At 47.2% G+C, this 22,384-nt stretch overlaps 1 protein-coding gene across 5 annotated transcripts in view; it reads left to right on the forward strand.

Moving 5' to 3' along the window:
* FLNB (filamin B) overlaps positions 1-22,384 on the forward strand; it is an 88,931-nt gene that overhangs the window by 17,848 nt on the left and 48,699 nt on the right. For all 5 annotated transcript variants that reach the window (XM_030957074.1, XM_030957070.1, XM_030957073.1 and 2 more), the window contains exon 4: positions 45-452. In XM_030957074.1, the coding sequence (XP_030812934.1) occupies positions 104-452 (349 nt within the window). In that variant the 5' untranslated portion in view covers positions 45-103. The remainder of the gene's footprint in view (positions 1-44; positions 453-22,384) is intronic.

Here is a 22,384-nt window from a genome sequence, read left to right on the forward strand (position 1 = left end):
TTCACTCTCTCTCTTCCCTCCCTCCTTTCCCTCCCTCCCCGCAGGCGGCCGGGCGGGGCGCGGGCGGAGCTCAGCGGATCTAGGAGGCGGAGCAGGGCTGGCCATGAGCACGCAGGCGCGGGGTCAGGGCGCGCGGAGAGCGGCCGATCCCGACGGCGAGATGCCCGCCACCGAGAAGGACCTGGCGGAGGACGCGCCTTGGAAGCGGATCCAGCAGAACACCTTCACCCGCTGGTGTAACGAGCACCTGCGCTGCGTCAACAAGCGTATCGGTAACCTACAGCATGACCTGAGTGACGGGCTGCGGCTGATCGCGCTGCTGGAGGTGCTCAGCCAGAAGCGCATGTACCGCAAGTACCACCAGCGGCCCACCTTCCGCCAGATGCAGCTGGAGAACGTCTCGGTGGCCCTCGAGTTCCTGGAGCGGGAGAGCATCAAGCTGGTCTCCATCGGTGAGTGCGTCTCCGGCGCGCCGTTTTGTTGTTTTCTCGTTTAATTGTGTGTTTTCCTGCGCTGGACCTTTGCCTGGCGGAGCTACGGCGGGCTCAGGGCAGTGGGGGCTGCGGGCTCGGAAGCTGAGGGGCTTCTGTTGCTTCTGTTTTTAAAGAGCTGGGTGTGCCGTAGGGCTGCCCCACAGCGCGGCTGTCGGGGCTGGCAGTGAGCTCCTGTCCTCCTCAGCGTGCCTCATGATCCCTGCTTCATGGGTGAAGCTTTGCTTTCAGGTCTTTCCTGAAGAAACCTGGTGCCGGAGCGTGTTCTCTCCCTGTGCAGGCAGTTCCTCCAGGCACTGACCCGTCCCGCAGCCCGGCAGGGGTGTGCGGCAGGACGATGCTGCTCTAGCTGGGCGTACCTGGGTTCCGGCACGGTGCTGGACCCAGACTCTCGCGGCTGTGCAGAAATAGCTGCAGCCGTAGGTAGTCTAGGGGAGCGGGGAGACTGTGCTCAATACCACAGCCCAGTAGATGATGGCAGTGTTCAGATTAGCATTGATGCCTAAGCACGGTTGTAGCTTTTGAACAGGATTGCACTTTCTCCTCAATATTTCTGCTGCGATAAGTTACGGCAGGAAATGTTCAAGGAACCCTGCTAAGCCCAGGCAATGGGTGCTTTGAGCTGGCATGAGATTTGCCTGCCTGTGCCGTACTGGGGCGTGCAGTTAGTTGATAGCTGGTAGTTTGGAGACGAAGGCTCCTGGCATGCACGTCGGATTGCTGTGATCCCTCAGGAATGCATTCGGTGACCGTTTGGGGAATAGCTCAGGTGTGGCTCTAACATAGTCTGTAAAGCAGCAATTTGAATGCCTGAGAGATCTCTGGGAAGGAATGTGAATGCCTTTTCTAGCTCTTTGCCAGATAACTATAACTACTGCTTCCTGATGATTCTGGCCTCGATGAATTGTACAGCTGAATTTGTAGAGTGTAGCTCTCATCAGTTGTCTAAAATGCTTGGCCAAGGTAAAAGCTGTTTCTCTTCAAAGGCTGTAACTACAATAGCAAGAAAATAGAAACATCTCCAGTTTGGGAGAGACCTGGCCCTTTCTGGAAACCTGTAGCTGAGTACCCTCTTCTTCCCCTCTGTTAGTATGTAAAAGCAGCTTTGGACAAGAAGTGAGGACTATTGGTCCCGAGTGGCTGATTGTCCTCCCTGGGCAGAACAGCTAACTTGCAACTGGGAATGAAGCTGGTGCTAATTATTTACTTAGAGATGGAGTCCCTTTGCACTCAGTGGGGTTCGAATTGCAGCTGCTGATTCCTGGGCCGAGCTTTTGCTAACATCAGAGCTCACCTTTCTGTGGCAGGTGCTGGACTAGCTCCAACACCAGGCCAGCATTCCCCTCCTATTGTATTGTTTTCCCTAGAAAAATGTTGTTGCTCCAGCTGCCTTCCTCTTTGTCTGTAGAACTTCCCGAGGGTGATGGGCTTAGGAGATCAAGGCTGCTCCAGTCAGGTCTGGCTTTCAGTGACTTCCGTTCTAGAAATGCTGCTGCAGCAGCACAGCTCCTTTACATGGTTGGGCTGAACTGCAGGATGTCTGTAAGCATTTAAGACATGTCTATTTGTTTTCCAGCTTACTTGCTTTGTGTTGATTATTAAAAAACCAAATAAAATTTTAAAAACCCAAACCATGAGAAAACTTGAAGCTTTGAGAGAATGGGATGACTATGACTGCTAATGCTTTTGCCATATCCCAGCTTCTGCATGAAGGAGTGTACAGCTCCATCAGGGCTCTGCCACCTGAGCTGGAGCCAAGGAGTAGCACAGGAGCCCTACTGTACAGTCCTGGATAAACTGAGCCTGTCCTCAAAAAACGCTCTGAATGCCCTTTCCGAAAAAGACATTCTGAGTGAGCCTTGCAGTGCTCTGCTGGGTTGAAGAGCCAAAGCCCTTGGCACCTGTCCTGCAGATGCAGCGTCCACTGGGATCACTACCTGTCCCTGGTGTGTTTTTCCCTGCAGGTTCTGAAGAACTGGAGGCTTTCTTTTTTTCCCTACTGTTTAGTCTCTTTTGTGTTGTTGAACAAAACCAGGGCCATTGCAGACCCTGGAGCTGAAGTAAAAAAAACCAAAAACAAACAACTAGTAAAGGCTCTAGGTGGAGAACTTTTATGACCAGGTTGGTTGTTAGGGCCTGGGGTGTTTAGGACCAACTCTGAGCCAAATCAACTGGGGAAACCTGACAGCTGCGCCTGCTGGATTTCTGGCATTAATAATGCCATCAGTCCTCTGCTAAGTGGATGCAGTGCCTGTTCCAGTTATTATTTAACTTCCAGGAACATTTTGGAAGCCATGTGTTATGGCTCAGCTACTGCTGCTGTGCTACAACCACATTTAAAACCTTTTCAGTAGCAAGGTTTTGGCATTCAGTGTTTGTCTATTTAAAATGAGTCTGCCTATGCACAGTGTTTGACCACAACCCTTTCTGGATGCACATTAGAAGCCCTACCTCTCCTGCTGCTGTTACCCTTGGTTTAGTCTCTGCTCAAAGTCTTTTGCTAGTTTCAGGAAGCTTTTCTTCTAGGCGTGAAGTGTCTCCACTTCAATGCAAAATTGACTGCATGTTTGATGTACTGTAAAAAAGACCATGAAGCACATAGGTGCTTTGTGCCATCCAGCAAAGATGGGAGCGAAAAAGCTGCTGTGGGAGGAGGTGACTTCACAGAGCCTTCTTCTCAAAGTGAGGTGGCTGCTGTGCTGTTCAAGTGTTAACAAGTGTTAAGTCTAGCCTTTTTCAGTGTCTGCTAGACTGAGATAATTGCAAATTCCTGGGTGCTGAGTGGCATGCTGCATGACAGGCATTGGGAGTAGGATGCCAGGAATGTAGAGCACAAGGGCTTTCTCTTGGTGAAGGGGCTGATCGACTCTACAGATTGCTTAGCAGAGAAGGGAGGGGAGTTGAAGCTAATTTGGCACTGAGTTTGTCCCTAGAAACCCTGGTAACTGGTAACAGGAGTCAACTCATGTAGCTTAGAAACAGAGGAGTTGGGTGACTGAAGCCTGGCAAATGGTTTTGGGGTGAGACCTGCCGAGTTGAACCCAAGCTTGCAGCTGGCAGGTCCTAGGTGCAAACTCTGCTTCTCAGTAGCTGTTTGCAGTGTTCTCATGGCCACTGCTCATCCAGCAGCCTTGTGTCACTGGTAGAAGGAGGATGGGTGCCAGGCTGCCTTGTTGAGTAAAACTGCTGTCTTGGGCTGCTACAGTCAGATTGAGTAAACTGAAAAATGTGGTTTCTCTGCCAGGTTGCACTTTCACCACCAGGTAAGTGAACTGACCTGGCTTGCCTCAGCGGCAGGATGTGAAGTGGCAATGAAAGTCAGTGGATGGGCAGTGGCATGTCTGTGCCATGGCAGTAGGATCCACTGCTGGCCGTGGCTACTGTTGTGTGATTTGTTTACCGATTTGTCTCTGTGGTGATCCTGTGTCCTGCTGCAGTGCCTGCAGGGAGTTCAGCTATGCCAGGAAGGAGATGGGTGAGGAGAGGATGGGGTTATAATCATGGTCAGTTGGTACTTGCCTCATGGTGAGTTTGTTGGTGACATATCCCAGCTGCAGGAGTACTGACCAAACATAACCTGTGCATTGGGTGGGGTTTTGGCTAATGATCAAGTACTTGATGCACACACTGTGGTCTATAGTGTGCTTAAGGTAAAAGTATCATGACCTGTGAATCTGAGGACCTTATAGAAATCTCATTTTAGGAAAATAGTTGAAAACCAACTTTCTTCCCTATGCTGCTGATACATTAAAGAGTGACAAAACAAAGTGTGTATTTCTAAAGGGAAAACTAGTCTTTTGTAAAACAGTAAATGTGTTGTTGTGTAATGCTTAGAGCTAGGTCCTTGAAAACTGAAAAAAGAAAGTGTGTTTTTCAGCCTGTGTACATTTAAGGGCTCTTTTGTCTCACTCAAGGTTCTATTAATATATCTTAAAAAGGTAGTCAAAATACACTTGCATTTTGTCTGCCACTTATCTGTGACTTCCCTGGATGCTGCTTTCTGGAAAATATCCAGTGTGTTTTGAAGCAGATTTCTGCTTCTTGGAAATATGACACTCCTTCCCCTTGAAAATAATTTTTGATAGATGTGCAATGGACCTCTTTGCTGGAGGTGGCTTCAGCTTTGGAAGGTGCTTGGTCTCCTCAGGACCTTCTGTTTCATTAGTTGGACTGCTGGTCTAATGAAAAAGTGCCGTTGCCTGAACTATGAGTTCCAAGTTACAGGAGACTTTAAGGTAGCTTACACAGACTGTTCTTGCATTCTTTTACATATGAGCGGAAACTTGTAAAGTGATCAAACTTGAGCGAAATTACTTAGGGCCAGCTAGACTAATGTGCTAAACAGCTTTTTCATTTAAGGCACTGAAGGCTATGCCAGCTATTCAAGATGGACTGAACTCTTAACTGCTCCATATTCTAATGCCACGTCCTGTATTGACTTACATGAGGATGTTTAAATCTAAATGGGTTAGGATAACTCTTTTCTAGCCTACAACTGTAACCTAAGAATGTGGTTAGCCTTGTGTGTGGTCATGCTCCAATGTTGCCAGCATTGTTCTGTGTCTGCTTCAAGCAATGGGAAGTAAAACAATGGTCTCTGGATCCCCCAGGCTGCTGAAGAATTCTGTTTTCTCTCTGCTGCTCAGAAAAAGACTTTAATGAGCAGCTAGTTTGGGTCCTGAACAAAGGTCTGCTAAGTTTAGACCACTAATCCACGTTTAGCAAGCACACCAGAGCAAAAGTGTTCTGCTGGTTACGCTGGAGTGAACAATCCTCTGCTGTACTGTGATGCTTACCAGGTCCGTGCCACCAGCACCAAGTGGCCCTGTCTTCCTTGATTGCCTGGCATGACAGTGAGCTCATGAATGTCACCTGAGTCATAAGTCATTACAGTGAAAGAGAGACAGAGCTCAGTGAATTGGTGTTTGGCTCTGTCTGGTATGGTACCAGTGTGCCTGAAGAGCTTGTCACAGTGGCTCTTGCTTACAAAGCGTTGAGCATGACTGGCTGTTGGTGATGTAGCCAGGCTTTCTGTAGACAAACTGTAGGTGCCTGTGGGGTTTTCTTGCTTTTTTTGTGTCCTCTGATAGTACTGTGGGTCCTGTTCTAGAGTACCCACCCATGGAGAGGAGGAGTGCACCGTGGTAGTGATGGTGGATGGAAGTAGATGGGGTGGGTAGCTGCAATCAGCTTGGATGTGGCAAGAAAGACAGAATTGGATATACCAAGTGTGTCTCTGCCAGAGGAAGGAAATGCTGTGTAGCTGGATGTTAACTGCTGTGGGAAGATTCAAACCTAAAATATATGTAGAAAAGACTAGGGGAAGGCACCACCTACCCTTGTTAGGAGAGCTGAGCAGTGTGGTACAGCTTTCACTATATGGCACTGCTTAGCTTGTTGCAGGCTGAATTCCTGCTAATGGTCAAAAGTGGTGGGGGAACAATATGTGTGTTTAGGTGGTGTTTGGGAATAAGAGTAGCAGTTTCATGAAGATGCTGTGTCTGTGAAACTTGTGCTAGCTGCTTGTATATCTTTTCTCGATTGCTGTACTTGTCTGTCTGTGTGCATGGTAAATGTGGATACTCGCCCGACCCCCTTGCAACCCCCCCACTGGGTGGGGTGAGTAGAGCTCCCCTTGCTCTTCCTGGGAACTTGACCTTGGGTTCAGAGTTGAGTCAACTGAGATCTGAGGTTCTGTGCGATGGGCTAAGCAAGCTCTGCCTGTTTATTTGGATTTGTGCAATGAAACTCCAGTGAGTTTTTCCCCCTAGGTTCTGCTTCTGGGGACGTGGTAAAAGATTTTCTTTCCCCACAAGGCAAAAGTTTGTGTAGTTGCACTCCTGCTTGTTTCTGTTCCTCCTTAGGAAGAACTCATGCTCTGTAATCTATTAGGGAGGACTTTCTTCTAGGTCATCATTAGGAGATAAATCCCAGTTCTGTACTCAAAAGCCTTGCAGTAAGTGTATGCTGTATCTTAACCAGATGGTTCTCTGGGCTCTGATGTGGTCTCTAACCTGTCTGTCAGCCTCCCTTGGCTCTCTGTCCCTCCTGCAGCTAACCTTGAATTTTGAAGATGCCTACATAATATCTGGTACATCACAGTGAGGATTGGATCTGCTGTGGTGGGCTTTGGGTTCACTTAATGGATTGCAAATCCTTGTGTAAGCACTATTCTGCTGTAAGCAGTTGAAGTCTAACATCCATAGTGAGATGTATGGTATGTTTAGTTCCTACTGTGCTTGTACAGCCAACTGGGATACAACCACTGCAAAAATAAACTGGATTTTTTGTGTCAGTGAATACAAGCTAGGCCACTTCTAAAAGCAGCCAAATGAAACTTTGCCCAAGTTCCTGGGGAAGCAAGGGTTGCCTGGCACATCCTCCCTTGTGGTGAGTAAGGCAGCAGACACTGCCCTGGGCTGCCTGGAGTGAGCAGAGGGTGGAGTAGCTGAATCCTGTCTCCCCTGGTGTGATGGGTTGAAGTTCTTTGAACCTCCTGCTGATATTGTCCTTGAAAGAAAACAGCCATGTCTCTCTAAAGTGTCTGAGAAGAACGGCCACACAAGCAGCTGCACTGTCTAGTTACTAGTGGGATGCTTCCTCTGAGTCAAGTGATGGCCCTTTGCTGTTCCTTACAACCTGGAGAAGTAGACAACTAAACTAATGGGAAGGAACCAGTGAATACAGAAGGCAATCTCTTACTTTAAAGCATAAATTCGGCAGATACTTCAGAATTAATTTGTCTGGGTCACTGAAATATAGCAAGTTTTACTGATCAGGCTGGTGAGTTGGTAGTGGCAGAGCTTTGACCATCCAGGCTGTGGCCTTTCTTGCATAGGGACAAGCTGTTTTCGTCTAACAGCGGCAGCAGGTTGCATGTACTCTCCTGCCAGTGTTATCCAGTAACAGCACAAAAATGACTGTGGGCTGCAATGACATCATGGGCTGTGGCTCCTTCTCCCTCGCTTCAGGCCATGCTGTAAATCATGACGCATTTATTTGTCAGAGCATTGAATTACGGTGGCATGAGCTGGCCAGGCTCTGTGGCTGCACCGTTCCCAAATGATGGCTCCTCTGAGGGCGAGGTGGGCACAGACTGCCACAGAGAGGGGCAAATTGGGCAATGGCTGTTGCAGCACATCCCACTGTCACATTGCTGCGGTTGGTTCTGGCATGGTGTGGGTGCTGCGCTGAGCGGAGGCTGTCAGCCACCCTCCGCTCTCCCCATGCTGCTGGGGTGGCTCTTGCTGCATCCTGCTTGCCTGGGTGGGGTGCAGGCATTTGCAACACTGGCCACAGCCCTCTGCGTGACTGCCCTGCTGCAGAGCAGCAGCTGAAAGCCCTGGAGGCAACTGCTAGTCCACACACAGCTGATGTACTTCCACAGACTTTTTGTGCTGAAACTTGTGTGATGAGCTCTGGGCTGAGCTATTAAATGCTGCTCTGAAACGCCAACTCCTATCTTTTGCATTGGTGCTGTGAGCATGTCTGGCCCTGGGGGCTGCCCCAGCCTGACCTGGGGGTAGGAAGCTGGTAGCTGCTCTCCTTTGCACCTCACAGCCCATGGCAATTTCGGGCTACCCTGTGTGCTTGTGGCTGCCTACTGGTTTTGATTAGTCTGTGGCCTAATGTAGATAATGTAGATAATGTATTCTACATTTCTGAGCCTACATAAAATGCGCTGTCATAGTTGGTGGGCCCAAAACGAGCAAGTGGTGAGCTATGTTATGTACAGTATGTTGTGTCTGCTCTGGGGCCCTGCAGCAGAAGGCAAACACCCATGATATGTGCATTTGAAGGTTATTCAAACACAGAAGAGGAAATGCTGTTCCCCTTGGCTAGATACTGACTTGCTCTATCTGTGTTTCCTTTAATTGGTGTAATTAACTGTTTTGCATTCCCTTTTCTCACAACAACCTTGCAGTAGTAGGTGCAGCAGTTTTAGTGGACTTTCCATAGGCAAATACTGACAAGCCAGGTCTTGGAACTAGTTTAAATCTCAGTGCTAAAACACTGCTGGGTACATCTTGGAGGTGAGCTTCAGCTTTGCACAGATCCTCCCTTTGTTGTAAGGTGAGTGATAGGAGCAGGTTTCCCTAGTCTCAGGCTACAGGAGCAAAGAGCCTGAGCTGGGGTATATGTGCAGGGTCCTGCATTTGTCTTTGACACATCTTCCACACTGGGAACTGACAGTATAATAAATACACCTTGTATCTGTCATGGTGTGAGACACAAATCTTGGATTTATCTCTTGGCTTTTGATGCTTGCTACAGCACAGGAAATGTTGGCTTGCTAAACAAAATTGGTGTCTAACTGTCATCTTGATGGTGCAAGGTATCATATGTTGCCTCACCATCTCAGCTAGACAGTGAATTTCTGTAGGGTTTCTCTGCAAAACTAGAAGTAATTCTGCTTGTTGATCACCCAAATAATCTGAAGTCCAGGCATCTTTGAGCCTCCTTCAGCACCTGGACGTTCCTAAGGGCTGCTCTTTGCTGATGTCACTCTAGTTGCCGTGGCTGTCTGGGCAGTTGTTACTTCCCCACACATGGGGAATTACCAAATTCCCTTGTGGGGGACAAGTTAATGTCTGAGCAGACTTAAAATACCATCTGTGGGAAGACTTGGGATGTTAATCGTGTTGTTTCAGTTTTGTTCCGGCTGTTGATTACTAGTGTGGTTGTATGCAAATATCCTATAGCTCATGTAACCGCTAGAACAAGATCAATGATCTAATTAAAAGTCAAATAGAAACAGCTTTAGCTGTCTCTGGGGATTATTTCTTTTGGTAACTCTTTTAGGCATGTAGTAAAAATGCAGCTATGAAGAAGCAGAAAATCTAGGCTGGTTACTGCTGGGAAAATTTATGGTGATGCTTGAAAGGGCAGTGACTTCTGGTGCCACAGCTGGAGCTCACCAGTGCTGGACACTGCTACTGTCAGAAGTCAGGACTAAGACATGGAGGCTTTTAAACCAGGACTGGAGGACCCTCTATGGTGGTGCCACCTTAATGCTCTCAGTACTTTGTGATCATGTGTTCCTGTGCTATTTAGTGCTGACTTATGTGAGTTCAGTGCTCTTAACAGAGGATGCAGCACATGTGCTGGACAACTGAACACTGACATTGAACTTGGGTGGCCAAAGGGAGGAGGGTAACTTGCCACAGCCCAATGCAGCTGCTTTGGAGAAGACCCCAGCTTGCAGAGGTTGCAGCATGTTGATAAACCAGCTCCTGTACTAGTAGTACTTCTCTGGCCTAACCTGAGTGCTGAGCAGGGGCAGGGATTGCTCAATCAAGGTGCTAGTGACCACGTGAATTGTCTGCTTGGTGGGAGGCCACAGTCAGGGGACCCAGGAGTGCCGGCAGATCCCCAGGCTGCAGTGTGCCTGCAGCTCCCAGGTGGCCAGTTATGTTTTTTGCATCCAAAAAACATAGAGGAGCCTGAGATAGTCTTCTAGTGGTCCAGGTTCTCTCCAAATACACGAGCGAAGAAACACTGATTGCATTCAGCTCACAGCCGCTGTACAGCGGGGTGGCTCAGCACTGCCCTTGGTGCTGTCACACTGGATGATTGGTGGCTGCTCAGTGAGCATTGCTGAGCATGCTAATGACTTGCAGACATTGCAGCTATAAGGATAGAAGCATGTGCTACTCCTGGACAAGGGTATTACAAAGACCTTGTCCCATAGAATTAACTGCTTTGCCATTGAGATTCTCACTTCAGTATATCCCAATCTACTGCTTTCTTGGAAGAGGCAGTTTGGAGCTACTCTGTGAGGGTTGTGTCATGGAGAAGGTTTGCTTTGCTGTGAAAGCACTACAAGCAGCAGACTTGAGTGAGGAGCTGCTAGTTCAGGCCCTGTAAACAGTGGAGATGTCTGGGATTTCCTGGGTGGAAAGCTCTGCTGATTGACTCTTGACTCAAACAGGGAAGCCCTCTGAAGTTAGTGGCATAAAGCCCTACTTCAACACTTCAAATTTTGCTGTGGTTTTGTATCCTAGCTCTGAGTTTGGTGTTTGAGTAAAGAAATATTTATTTTGATATAGATAAATAACTGAATAAGACTATGTCCCTTTGAAAGGTTTTAATTGGAAAGAGAAAAAATGAGCTGCTTCATGGTGCTGCAGCTATTGGTTGAAAGCACTGCCTAAGGCAAAGGAAGTGCAAATATTTAAATTAACCAGCTTTATTACTTAAACATAGGCTTTAACAAGCTGCAGAATATTTCTTATTCTACCTGTAAGAAAAGTAACTCAGACTTCTGAAGCAGTACCTGGTTAGCTGCAGCGTTTAAGCTCAAATGTGAAGCTGAAAGAAGCAGCCCAGACTTCCTCTGAGAGTAAGATAAACACCTGTGGGGCTCTTGTTGTGGCTGGATGAAGGTAAAAGTACACCAGTAAACATTTTTCAGGGTGAAATGGAGGAATTGCTAAAAAACAATGTTGTCTAATGCTGCATCAAACCTGGTAGGTACCTGGAAGAGGTATGGGAGATCAGACAGAGCAATGTAGCTTGTGAAGTTGCTGCTAGTATTCCTTCCAGCTCTAGAAAAATTGCCTCTAGAGCCAACGCTCTACATTTTTAGTGTTGTGTTAAAAATGTGAAATATTATAGGCTTGCAAATGTGAACAATGTGAGACTGCAGATTAAAAATGGGATCATGCAGCTGGTGAGGATTTGGGTAATTGCCTGCACCATTCTTGGTCAGAATGTGTGTGATGGAGTGCTGTCCCTGAGAGTAGGGAGAGAGATCTGCAAGCTTGTGAAGTTTTGAAAGACTTGTGTGAAGCCTTTAGTTGGAGGATTTGAAGTCCAGCCTTGGAGAGGAAAGGTAGTATCCTCCTGAGCACTGGCTAGTCTGGAAACTGTTAGCAGCCAGAGCCTGTTATGGCTGAGCAGCTCCTAAGTTGGGTGAGGCTGATGGTGTCAGATGAGCAGACCTGTCTCTGTGTTTTGCTAGGAGAGTGGCAGGATGGCCCCTGAGCAGAGCCCTGGCATGGCACAGGACCCATGGCACAGGAGAGTAGTTCTGGGGCCTGGGGCTGGCGAGCCCATGGCAGCTGGGGTGAGATGGGGACTTGGACTATTCGGGGCCATGCAAAACCCACACATTTGAAGCAAAGCTTTGCTGTGCAGGGAGTGAGTTTGAGTAGGAGCTGCGGGTGTATGGTTTGCATGAGCGGGTGTCACACAGCTGGGGCTAATGTGTGCTCAAGCTGTGCCATTAATCCCAGCTGGTCCTCTTTAAGGTGCTTGGAGACCACCCGTGCACACTGTGCCTCCGCAGACTCAGCACCGTGTTCCGGCCATGAAAGCTCCTCTCAGAAGAGGCCTGTCTGATAGTGGCTGCCACAGTTGGATGAATTATCTGGGCCTCAAGCCAAGCGTCTATTCCTTATGTTAGCGGCTTGTAGCTGAAACTGTATAAACACAGCGCTGTCGTGTGTGGGGTGTTAAACACACAGGGCTCAAATCCACACGGTGCAGGGGAGAGCCATGTGTGATGTGCAGATGGAAGTGTGTTTACTGTGTTGCACAAGCATACAGAAATGTGTTCAAGCTTCATTGTTTCCCCAGAAGGAGGGGAGAGCATTTTCCTTCAAGATACAGCACACAATATTGTTTAGTTAAGAATTGGAATTTCAGGAAGAAAGCAACCCCATTCCTTCTTGGAGAGGACTAGTCATGGTTCCAGTGGAGGTGGAGGGTAGGTGTCTGTATGTGAAAGCTCATGGGGAATTAAATCTAGCTGGTTTGCACACAAAAGCTTGAAGACACCTTCATAATGATCATGGAAAAGCAGCAATACTTTCCAGGCCATGCATGTGTTTGTAGTGACTTTGTCGTGCAAATCTTGCTCAGTGTGCAGCTGCAGAAAGCAGCCTGGCTGTGTGTCACCTCTTCTGTTGGACTCTCACATGGCCATGCTGTGGTGATGGCTGGAGCTTGAAGACAGGATAAGGGCTCATTTTAGGTGTTTCACATCATCACAGCAGTGCTGAAGGGCAGTGGCCTGGTGGGACAGTTCTGGTGTTGGGGTGTTTGGGTTTTGGGCTACTTCTGGTGCTGTGTGTTTGTGTTGAGTGAGTACTATATCTGAATGTCAAAATGAACGGATGAAATTCAGATTTGGGGGGTAATTCCAAAGTATCTGTTCTAATCTGCACTGAAGGTACAATTGCACATGTCATAGTTTAAGCCCAGCCATAACAACTCAGCCCCACACAGCTGCTCATTCGCTTCTCTGCTGTGGGATGGGGGAGAGAATTGGAGGAGTAAAAGTGGGAAAACTCGTGTGTTGAGATGAAGACAGTTTAATAAGCAAAACAAAACAAGGCATTTATTTACCACTTCCTATGGGCAGGAAGGTATTCAGCCATCCGTCACATGTAGTGGTTACTGGGGAAGACGGGTGACATCACTCCAAATGTCCCCCCTGCTTCTTCTGGTTTTGTGCTGAGCATGATATTATATAGTATGGGATATCCCTTGAGTCACTGGGGATCTGCTGTCCCCTCCCAATTTCTTCTGCATCCCGAGCCAACTCACTGGTGGGGTGAGAGACAGAAAATGCCTTGATGCTATGTAAGCATTGCTCAGCAGTAGCAAAAACATCCTTGTGTTATCAGCATGGTTTTCAGCACAAATCCAAAACCCAGCCCTGTTCCAGCTACTGTGAAGAAAGTTCACTCTACTCCAGCCAAACTGAGCAGAGCATGTTAAAATTAATTACCTTGCCTGTTGCTTTTCAGGGAAATGGTTGGACAGTGATAGCTGGATTAACTCTGTCATTAAGCTGCGGAGGACTGCAGAGCATCTGTAGGATGATACCTGGGCTTACATGCTTCAAAACAAGCCTGCATAGAGCAGTGCTGTTAGGTGCTCAGAATCAGAGATGATCAAAACTGAGAAAAACCACAAATCTTTTGTAAAGCTAAAGAAACTGGTACGTTACTTTCTGATGTGTTTCTTGCCCCAAACCACAAAATGTGCTCCAATTCTCAGTACTTTGATGCTGCAGTGCAGAGTGGAGATGGGTTGAACTGTGCAAGGCTGCATGAATGGGGATTTCCTTTGAACAGCCCTGTGCACAGTGAATCACAGTCAGTGTAGCAATTCTGGTTTCAAATGGAAAAATTGAATCTTGGTGTATGTTGTGGCCAAGGATTTCCCCAAACAGTAATCAGTTCTGATAATTTCAAATGTGTTGGTTTTGGCTTCACAAAGTCCAACCCTTGCAGCTTTTGTGCCTGGCGTCTGTTACACAGGAGATGTTAGACAGCCCTATCTGAATAGGCTCATTTATCTCTGCAAGATTTTACATGCTGTTTCATATAACTATCTTGACCTACCCCCAGTCTGAATAAACACGTTGTTAGTAGCAGAGAGGTCACTTTGGTGCCTGGAAACCTCTGCATTATTATATTGCTTCTTTGGTCTTGCTGAGGCATCTTTTTTTTTGTAGCCCTGTCTTCCAGATATTTTCTCTCCAGTGTCTGAGGTGCCTGAGGGTGGACCTTCCAGTTATCCCCTGCACTGAAGATTGGTAACATTCATTCAGAACAGCACTAACAACTCTGCCAGCCTCTGGGAGGTCTTTGCAAGAACTAGACCGGTTTTTGACCTTGATGAGACCTGAAGTAACCTGAGATTTAGGATTACCTTAATCCTACAGAGATGGTTACAGCACTCTTAGGCTTCAGAGACAGTTTGTAGCTTTGTTGTGTCACTTGCATTGTTCTGGCACTACAGTTGTTTTTTTCAGTTCAGCTTTTCTGATAGAGGCTTGGCTTTCTAGTTGTGTATGCACAAGTTGTGAGGACATGCTTTTTTTGTTGCACGTGTGAATGAAACAACCTTGAGTTGATTGGACTCCTAGAGAAGTGTTTTTTGTGCAGTGTAGACCATTATACATTTGACTAAAATTTTAATGTCTTGCTTAAACTGAAATTTCTTTCCTGTGAATTGGCTAGTGGTGTTGCTGACTCAGGTGTAGCTGTCTGCTCTGATGGGAAGGTGAAGCCTTCCTGTGCCATGGCAGTACATGTACTGACTCCTGGGGAGCACAGACTGGGTGTAGGATCATTCCCTTTTCTCTCCTATCTCATAACTGGAGGAGGGAGGTGTAGTTTGTGTCACATCACTTGGTTTCAAAAGTTTCTCAGCCTCTGCCAAGTGTTTCTCAGCAGAGTGTAATGAAGGCAGGAGTATGCCTTCTTCCCCCTCCCTCCATCATTTAGCAGAAATCCAATTCTGGCATGTTCACTCCCCCCTGCAGGGACTTTCCTTCTCAAGTTATTCCTGTGTGATTAATTAGCACTTGGATGCCTTGTGCTGTGCTGTTCCCATGGCTTCCTGGAGCTTCCCTCTACCCGCCTCTGAACCTGGGGCTGCTGGGGCTGTGTCTGTGTGGGTGCTGTCCTGAAGCCCTTCAATACAGCCCCATCCCGTGCTACCAGGTGCTGGCCAGGGGCTTTCCCAATCCACCTGTTGTCTGTGAGGGTGATGCAGTCAGTCTTGCCATGCTGATGGCTGTGCTGTCCTGGAGGATGTGACACTGCTGACTCGAGCCCATGGGGAGCAGAGTTGTCCCATGCAGCCTTGGGCTCCGTTTGCATAGAGAAGCATGAAGGCTGTCTGCTCTGCCACCCAGCTTCCTCTCATTCCTCCCTGGAAACGTGGATCTTTGCCATTGAAGGGGTTGAATGTCACCTGCTGGTTGGGTGCAGTCTGTCCCCAGTACATGTGGGACTGAGGCATGTGGGACCGCGGTGTCCCAGCCGCTCCTGGGGCCGGTAGCAGCACCGGAGGGGCGTTGGGATGAGCTCAGCAGCAGGGAATGTGCTGTGCTGGTGCAGGGGCCGGGCTCACAGGGCCCATTGTGGGGTGGTTTTGGCAGTGGTGCCGTGGGCGGTGTCGTGCTGTGGCAGGCCCGGAGACCGCAGTGCCGCTGCCATGTATGGGGCGGGAGCTGCAGGTGGGGCACGGGGGTTCCAGCACTGGGGAAAGCCCTTGTGGTACCTCCTGTGCCCCGGCCGCCGGTGCTCGGCTGTGCCAGTGCTCGAGGTGAGCCGGGGTTTTGGGGTTAGTGTGGCGCTGGCGCTCTGCCCCCGCCAGGCTGGCGAGGGGCTCGCTGGCTGCGGACAAAGCAGCACTCATGGCAACTTGCTGCTCTACAAAGGCAGAACATTCACACGCCTTCCTTTCTTCCCCCCACCCCAAAAGGATGTCAGATAATGGGCATAGCATTCCTGTGCACTGTTCAGCTCGGTATCTGTGCTGCAGTCCTGCAGCTGTGAGTGGGGACCTGCTTGGCCAGGAGCAGCCGGGTCTGAAATAGCCACAGTGAATGGCAGCTCTTATTGTTCTGTATTGCATCCTTGCTCGCTGCTAATCCCATCCCAGCAGTGTGCCAGCAGTGCGGAGCCCTCCTGATGCTCACAGACAGTATTCACAGCAAGGGTTGGATGTGCACTAACACCTGTCTGCAGCTCTTCCTGGATGTGAGAGTAATGTGTTTACCTTCTCATATCCTAACTTGAGATATGGCACTTAAGGCAGCAGAAATCTAGGTGTGTTCAGACTGAAAGTATTAAGGAATTTGATCATAAGCCACCCGCAGTTTGACTATTTTCCCCAGCCACCTTAAGAATTCCTAATTTTGAAATTCTTGACTTCTCCTTCAAGCCCCCTTGGGTGATTTCAGTTTCTCTTGGAGAAGCTGGGTTGGTTGCTGTTGCTGTTATACTGCTGGCTTAAACTTGCTTTGTGTTATGCCTTTCTCTTCTGGAAGTGAGACATGAGTGTTCTCTGGGTACCTATTAAGAAGTTGGGTAGAGCTATTTTAATCTGTGCTTTGCTCCTGAGAGCTCCATTGGTTTGATAATTTTTATTCTTTACTGAATTAAAAGTCTGTGTGATATTTTTTTTTGCCAAACTTACACTGAAAGGACTGGATTTGAACTTATTTTTTCAGTTGCCAGCTCCACCTCATGAGATCCTTTCTAGAGGCCCAACATGCACCGAAAGGCAGTACAGGGTGATGTATGCAACAGTGGCCTGAAGTTCTGACATAATTGGTTTCAAATCCAGTTGAAGTAAACACTATTTTAATAGTTTAAAACCCTCTGAAGTGTAATGTTTAATATCTCAAATCCAAAGATTTGTCTCACAAAGGAATCTTGCTACTTTTTTTTTTAATAACCAGTCACCCTGGTAAGCCTAGAAGAAAATGGTTTCTGTCCCTTGCAAAAAGTAAAACCCTGTCTTTTTTGCCTCCTGCCCATGTCTAGTTCACCACTCAGTTACTGTTCTTAAAACCCTCCAGTGAAAAGTCATTCCTCCTCTGGAAAACCTACCTTGTAAAAAGCTTAGTGGATCTCTGAGTGTACATGGTGTATCACTTAGACTTCCTGAAGATACACTTCCTCAGGTGATGGAATCCCTGAGGCTGGTTAGCAAAGCTGAGGATTGGCTGTGCTTTGGCAGGGTGTGAGTGCTCAGCTGGGAGCCAGTGAGCTGAAAGCCCAGGGAGACTCAGGTAGGCTGGTTGCTGAGGATCAGCTGTTCTGGGGGGTCACAGCACTGCCTGCAAATGCTGCTGAGAAGCAGAGCTGCAGTGGGACTGGAGCAGTTAAAGGCTGGCAGTCACAGCTGGGTATCCACAAACCGGCCCTGTGCCATAGGCACAGCCTGTGCCTCCCTGGGGTGAGCGGCTGCACGCGGCAGGGCACAAGAGATGTGCTGACCCTGAGGAGCTGGGATGTGGACCTGGGCTTAAGGGACACTGGAGGAAATGATTGCAGTATGTTCTCAAAGCACAGAGGAACCCCTGTAATTGATTTAAAGACATATTATCCTTACAGAGGATGTCGCTAATGTCTTTAGCAGACATGGTAAGCCTGTGAACACGTACTGTATGCTTCAGCAAAGAATTTCCTTGGGCAGCTTGCTCAGCTCCATCTCATCTGCATACTTCTGTTTGGCATGTGGCTCTGCTCAGTGTGGTGTTTTCTTTGTTCCAGAAGATTAAGCTCTAATCATTGCTTAATTTTTCTGTCCCATAGCTGCTATAGCTATTTAAAAATAGATGAGAATAACTAGAGGTGAGGAAATGCTCAAAGACGCTAAGATCTAAAATTTCTACAGTCTCTTCATAACTGATCCATAATTAATGTGAACTTTGTGTGTGCTATACAAAATTCCTTCCGTGCCTGGAAATAAGGAGTAAGGGCTGTTGGTGAGACTTCTCCTTTGTTTTGTATTGAGAACCGTGGATTTGGTTTCTCCCTACATATAATGCATAGAACAAACGTTTAAATATGGAAGACATAAAAAATGAGGAGGAAGACCACTTTTTAGAGAAGGTGGATGCAAAGATCAGTGCTGGTTGTGGTTTAACTTCTCAGTGTGAAAATCAACAGCAAAGCTTCTGAGATGGCTCTGAGATAGTGAACAAGCTGTGTTGATTGCAGCCTTAGCCATGAAACTATTAAAAAAATAAAATTCACTACTCAAAAGCTGCTTTTTCAGTCCTTCATTTGTTTTGCAATACTTCCACAGTCTGTATGACTAGCTTGATTTAGTAAGGAAGCTGTCTGCCTCGGTAGCTTGTTTCCACTAATTGTCCAGCAGAGAATGACTTGCAGTTCTGCTGTAGGGCAGAGTTCAAGCAACATTGCCACAGTTTGGGTAGTACTTATGCTTAATCTGAATGCAGAGCAGACTTGCACATGAGCAGAAGATACTAGTCACAAACTTGTTTATAATGCTTTTTTGTTGTTTTTTTTTTTAATTGTAGAATTATAGGCCTAATAAAGGTCATGTTGTTCAAGCCGTGTGTTCTAAGTTGAATTTAGGGAGTTCTAATGGAGTAGATAAATGTGCAAGCTTCCAACCAGTGCCAGGTTTCAGTTCTGGCACTGGCTCCTGGGGCAGCTATAAGCAGAAATGCAGAGGATCAAGAACTGGCAGTTCTCTACTTGGTAGGTTGAGTTGGGAAGTTTATTGTGGCTCAAGCCATAAAAATGACACACATTTGTCTCAAAATGGTCACATTGCTGGCTCTGACTAGTCACTCTGCACTTGGACATCTTTCTTTTTGCTTTGAGGAGTGTGATTTTAGCAGTCCAAGTGTAACATATCGTATTAGTATTTTAGTATAGAGCAACAGTTATAAATCAGTTTGAGCAGTTGAAAATTGGTTCCTTTTCAAGACTGAGACTGGTGGTATGTACTGCTGGCCTATGGAATTGCCATAATCCATTTTTTGGGCTGATTGCCACTTAGTTAATAGGATAATAAAAGTGGAAGAATTACAATCTAGACTCAGAGGTGTGATGGAAGCAAATGAGCTCTGGTTCAGGCTGTTTTCCTGTTCACCCTACTAGGCAGCCACTTAATAGCTGACTAGGAAGCAGGATTCTTCTGCATAAAACTTAATGTTGTAGGCTATATATAGGTGCTTTTTTTTTTTAAGAAAGAGCGTGCTTGCTTATTCAATACTGTTGTTGATTCTGCAGAAGAGCTTAAGTCTGGCTGGCAGGTTTTCTCCAGCAGTCAGCATGTATGTCATGTTGAGATGCACCCTGACAGCAGGACCTTGGCAGGGGCTGACAGCAGCTCCTGCCTGCCTACAGCTGAGAGGGGGCGCGTCTTGCTGATGGCTGCTGCTATTTTGTTGATATTGGGTTATCATCAGGTGCTTCTAGAGGAGGAAAGCAAGTTGGAGATGGAGAATTGAAGTTAAAATGCAAGTTGAACAGTGTAGGTAAGAAGGAAGGTTTGTGTTAAATCCCAACTTAAACATTTCTGTGGTTTTTGCTTCTTGCTGGTTTAGGACAGCATGTCTAGCCATAAGAACTTGCAGACTGTCTGAAAGTGGTCACCTTGCTGCATTCAAAGTTTTGGAGTCCACAGCAAGAGTGGCAGGAGAACTTGCATATCACACCCACAAAATTCTTAGTTCTAATAATAATAAAAAAATCCCAAACCCACCAAAACCAGGACAAAACCCTCTTTCCAAACCCTTCATCCATTGGTTCTTCTAGATGGCATCTCTAAAGTTGCCTGTTTCCAGTTGAGCTAAAGTCCTCCCAAGTACTAGTGTGGAAGCAAGAGGGAGGGCCTGTGACATAGATTCCTGCTTCATGCCTGGGCTTCCCATAAAAATGTGCCCTTTGAAAGTAGAAGTCTAGTGGCTGTCAGCAAGTGTGAGTCAGCTGTGCAGGGACTTTGATCTCCAAAGCACACATCTCCTATGGAAACCAGGGAACATTGCTCTCTGACACACCTGTAGGGGCATTTCAGAGGTTAACATGAGCACTGTGACATGAATAAAGCAAGTTATGCAGATGACTATGCTTTCTCCAAGAAAGGTTACATTAAAGCTGTCTGCAGTGATGCTGTAAAGAGTTGGTTCAGCCCTGCTAAATGATCTTGGCAGATGAGATCCAGCAGCTTGGTTCCTCCAAGCCACAGGAAGGCAGGGACCAGTGGCTGTCTCCTGCATGGAGGGGGCTCCTTTAATCTGCGGAAACGTGGCTGGTGCTATGGAGTAAACACGCTCTCACAGCTGAAGGCAGGCAATTTGTTTCTGTCCACCTAACTCATTGAAGCTGAAAGCCAAATGCAGCTGGGGCTGGTGGAGATGAATTGTCAAGGGGCTGGGCTATTTGATTCAGAAGCACTGACATAAGTGTGCATCTCTATGTTGTAAATTTACTATGAGCTCCAGTGGAGCAGTTGAGAATCATGACTTTAGAGGTTCTGTAAAGCATTGACTGTGTGAGTAATAGGCATGCCTAAAAGTAATTTTTGTTGTAGGAAAGCAGTGGTGGAAGTCTGCTGTTTATGTAATCTATTTTCCAGCCTGAGATGGCCAGAAAGTGTCTTGAAGTAGACCAGGGAGTAGAGGGAATTCAGTGGCAAGCCAGCTGAGCTGGGATACAAGCAGGGCCTGCAGTAATGATTTTTGGTGCTTAATTGTCATTGTAATATATTATTTTTTCCACTATCCCTACACGTTGGCAGTATTACACTTACAGTGTGCATTCAGAACTGGTGGGGGCTGCTTGTAAATTTGGTTGTACTAAGTGTTCAGAGGGCCAGCTCTGTGCTCCCTGTACAGGACCTGAATGGATGCATGTCTTCCTGGTTGTCACATTCATCTTAAAGCCCAAGATGCACTGAATGTTTTTAGTCAATTAATGAAAAAGACAGCACTAAAGCAGAGGCTCTTCTGGTGAGGCTGAGTGCTCAGATGGAGCTGAGCTTTACAGCAGTGCATGGAAGCTAAGCCTGCTTTGAGTTGGACTTTGGTCTTCTCTTGAACGTGGAGGGTTCTTTTATATAGTCATAGGGATTGTGAGCCAGTGCTGGGAGTGGAGTGCCTGTGAGAAGGGCATGTGGGCAGCTCTGCTGGGTGCTGATAAGGTCTCCTGTCCGGCCCAGGAGTTCTTCTCCCTGCCTACTTCCTACCCCAAATGAAAGCAGACAAGCCCTCCTCCTTAGCTGGGAAAAAATGACATCATGAGATCCCTATGCCTGTCAGGAAGCTGGGAGGCTGCGAGGGCTTGCTAACTTGCTAACAAAGTGCAGTCGTGGCAATGGCACCAACCCCAGAGAGGAAGAGCTGTCCTGTTCCTGTGATGACCTTTTCCTGTCATCAGGGCAGCAGCTCTGTGCCCAGCCTGTCTGGATGAGGCTGGTGAGATGGGATATTCTTGCTCTTGCTGGGAAGCCTGTACAGGCTGGTTTTCCCCAGGTCAAGAACCGCAGCCCAGCTGTGCCTTTGGAGAGGGCAGTGGGGTGCTGGAGGCAGCTCTGAAGATGCAGCTGGTTGCTGCAGTAACCACAGTGCAACCACATATAGACATTATTTATGTGCTATAAATACAAAATGAGCAATTCCTTATCTTGAGTAATGTATGCGTAGCATTGTACTCAAGGTGGTTCTGTCCTACTGGCATTCCTCCCTGGAAATGCTGGATAGTTTTCTGAAATGAGCTTGCTTGTAGCATACTAAATCATGGCTGTGTCCCTCTAGTAAAAATGCTGATGTAGATATAAATCTGAAACTGAAGCTTGGAGGCATTTCTGGAGCAGAGGTGGGCTGGCCATTGGTGTGCTCCAGCACTACAGTGTGACCTGGTAGTTGTGCCATGGAGTGGGATGAAGGAGCTGCTGGCGCAGGGGGAGGGAAGGCGCTGACCTGTTTGTAGCTCAGCTGGAAAGAGAACAGAAAAAGGTAACAGTAAGGCCTGTTTAGTTGTTGCTAGGAGACCCACTGTTTATGTGATGTAGACTTTTACCTTGGAACCTGTAATTAAAACTCGGTAGGGCTTAATCACCCCATAGCTATCTATTGTGTATCTTGGACTGGATGTGCAATCAGCAGTGAGCAGTCAAGTGGCACACACATATCGTAATCCTGTAAGATTAGTCAAAACTGATGTTAAAAAATCTCATGCAAATAAATCTGAGTAGAAACCAGACACTAACTACCCAGAAAGTCCAAATGCCTTTCAAGGTCTTAAGTTACAGGATTATCTGTTTAGGACATACTGCTCTATTGTGAAACCATGTAAATATTAACTGCTTTGCCTGAGCATTGGGTTAAAGGGTGATTACTATTCTTGATCACTATTCTGTATAAACACTTGTTTTAAAAGTTAGTAGATCTTTTTGCATTGATAAAATGGTGCTGGGTTGCTGCTGTGGTCTCTACAGCTGAAGAGGAGTAGGTAAGGCATGCCCAGTGGGTGTTGGGCACAAGAAGGGTCATCTTGGAGGACTTGCCTGTTAACATTCTGGATGTGAACTGGAGAATGCAATCCAGTTACAGAACACTTTGCTGGCTAGGACTCTGTAAGATTTCTGTACAATAATTC

This window comes from Camarhynchus parvulus, chromosome 12 (assembly GCF_901933205.1).
Source record: "Camarhynchus parvulus chromosome 12, STF_HiC, whole genome shotgun sequence".
In the NCBI taxonomy this organism is placed as follows: Eukaryota; Metazoa; Chordata; class Aves; order Passeriformes; family Thraupidae; genus Camarhynchus; species Camarhynchus parvulus.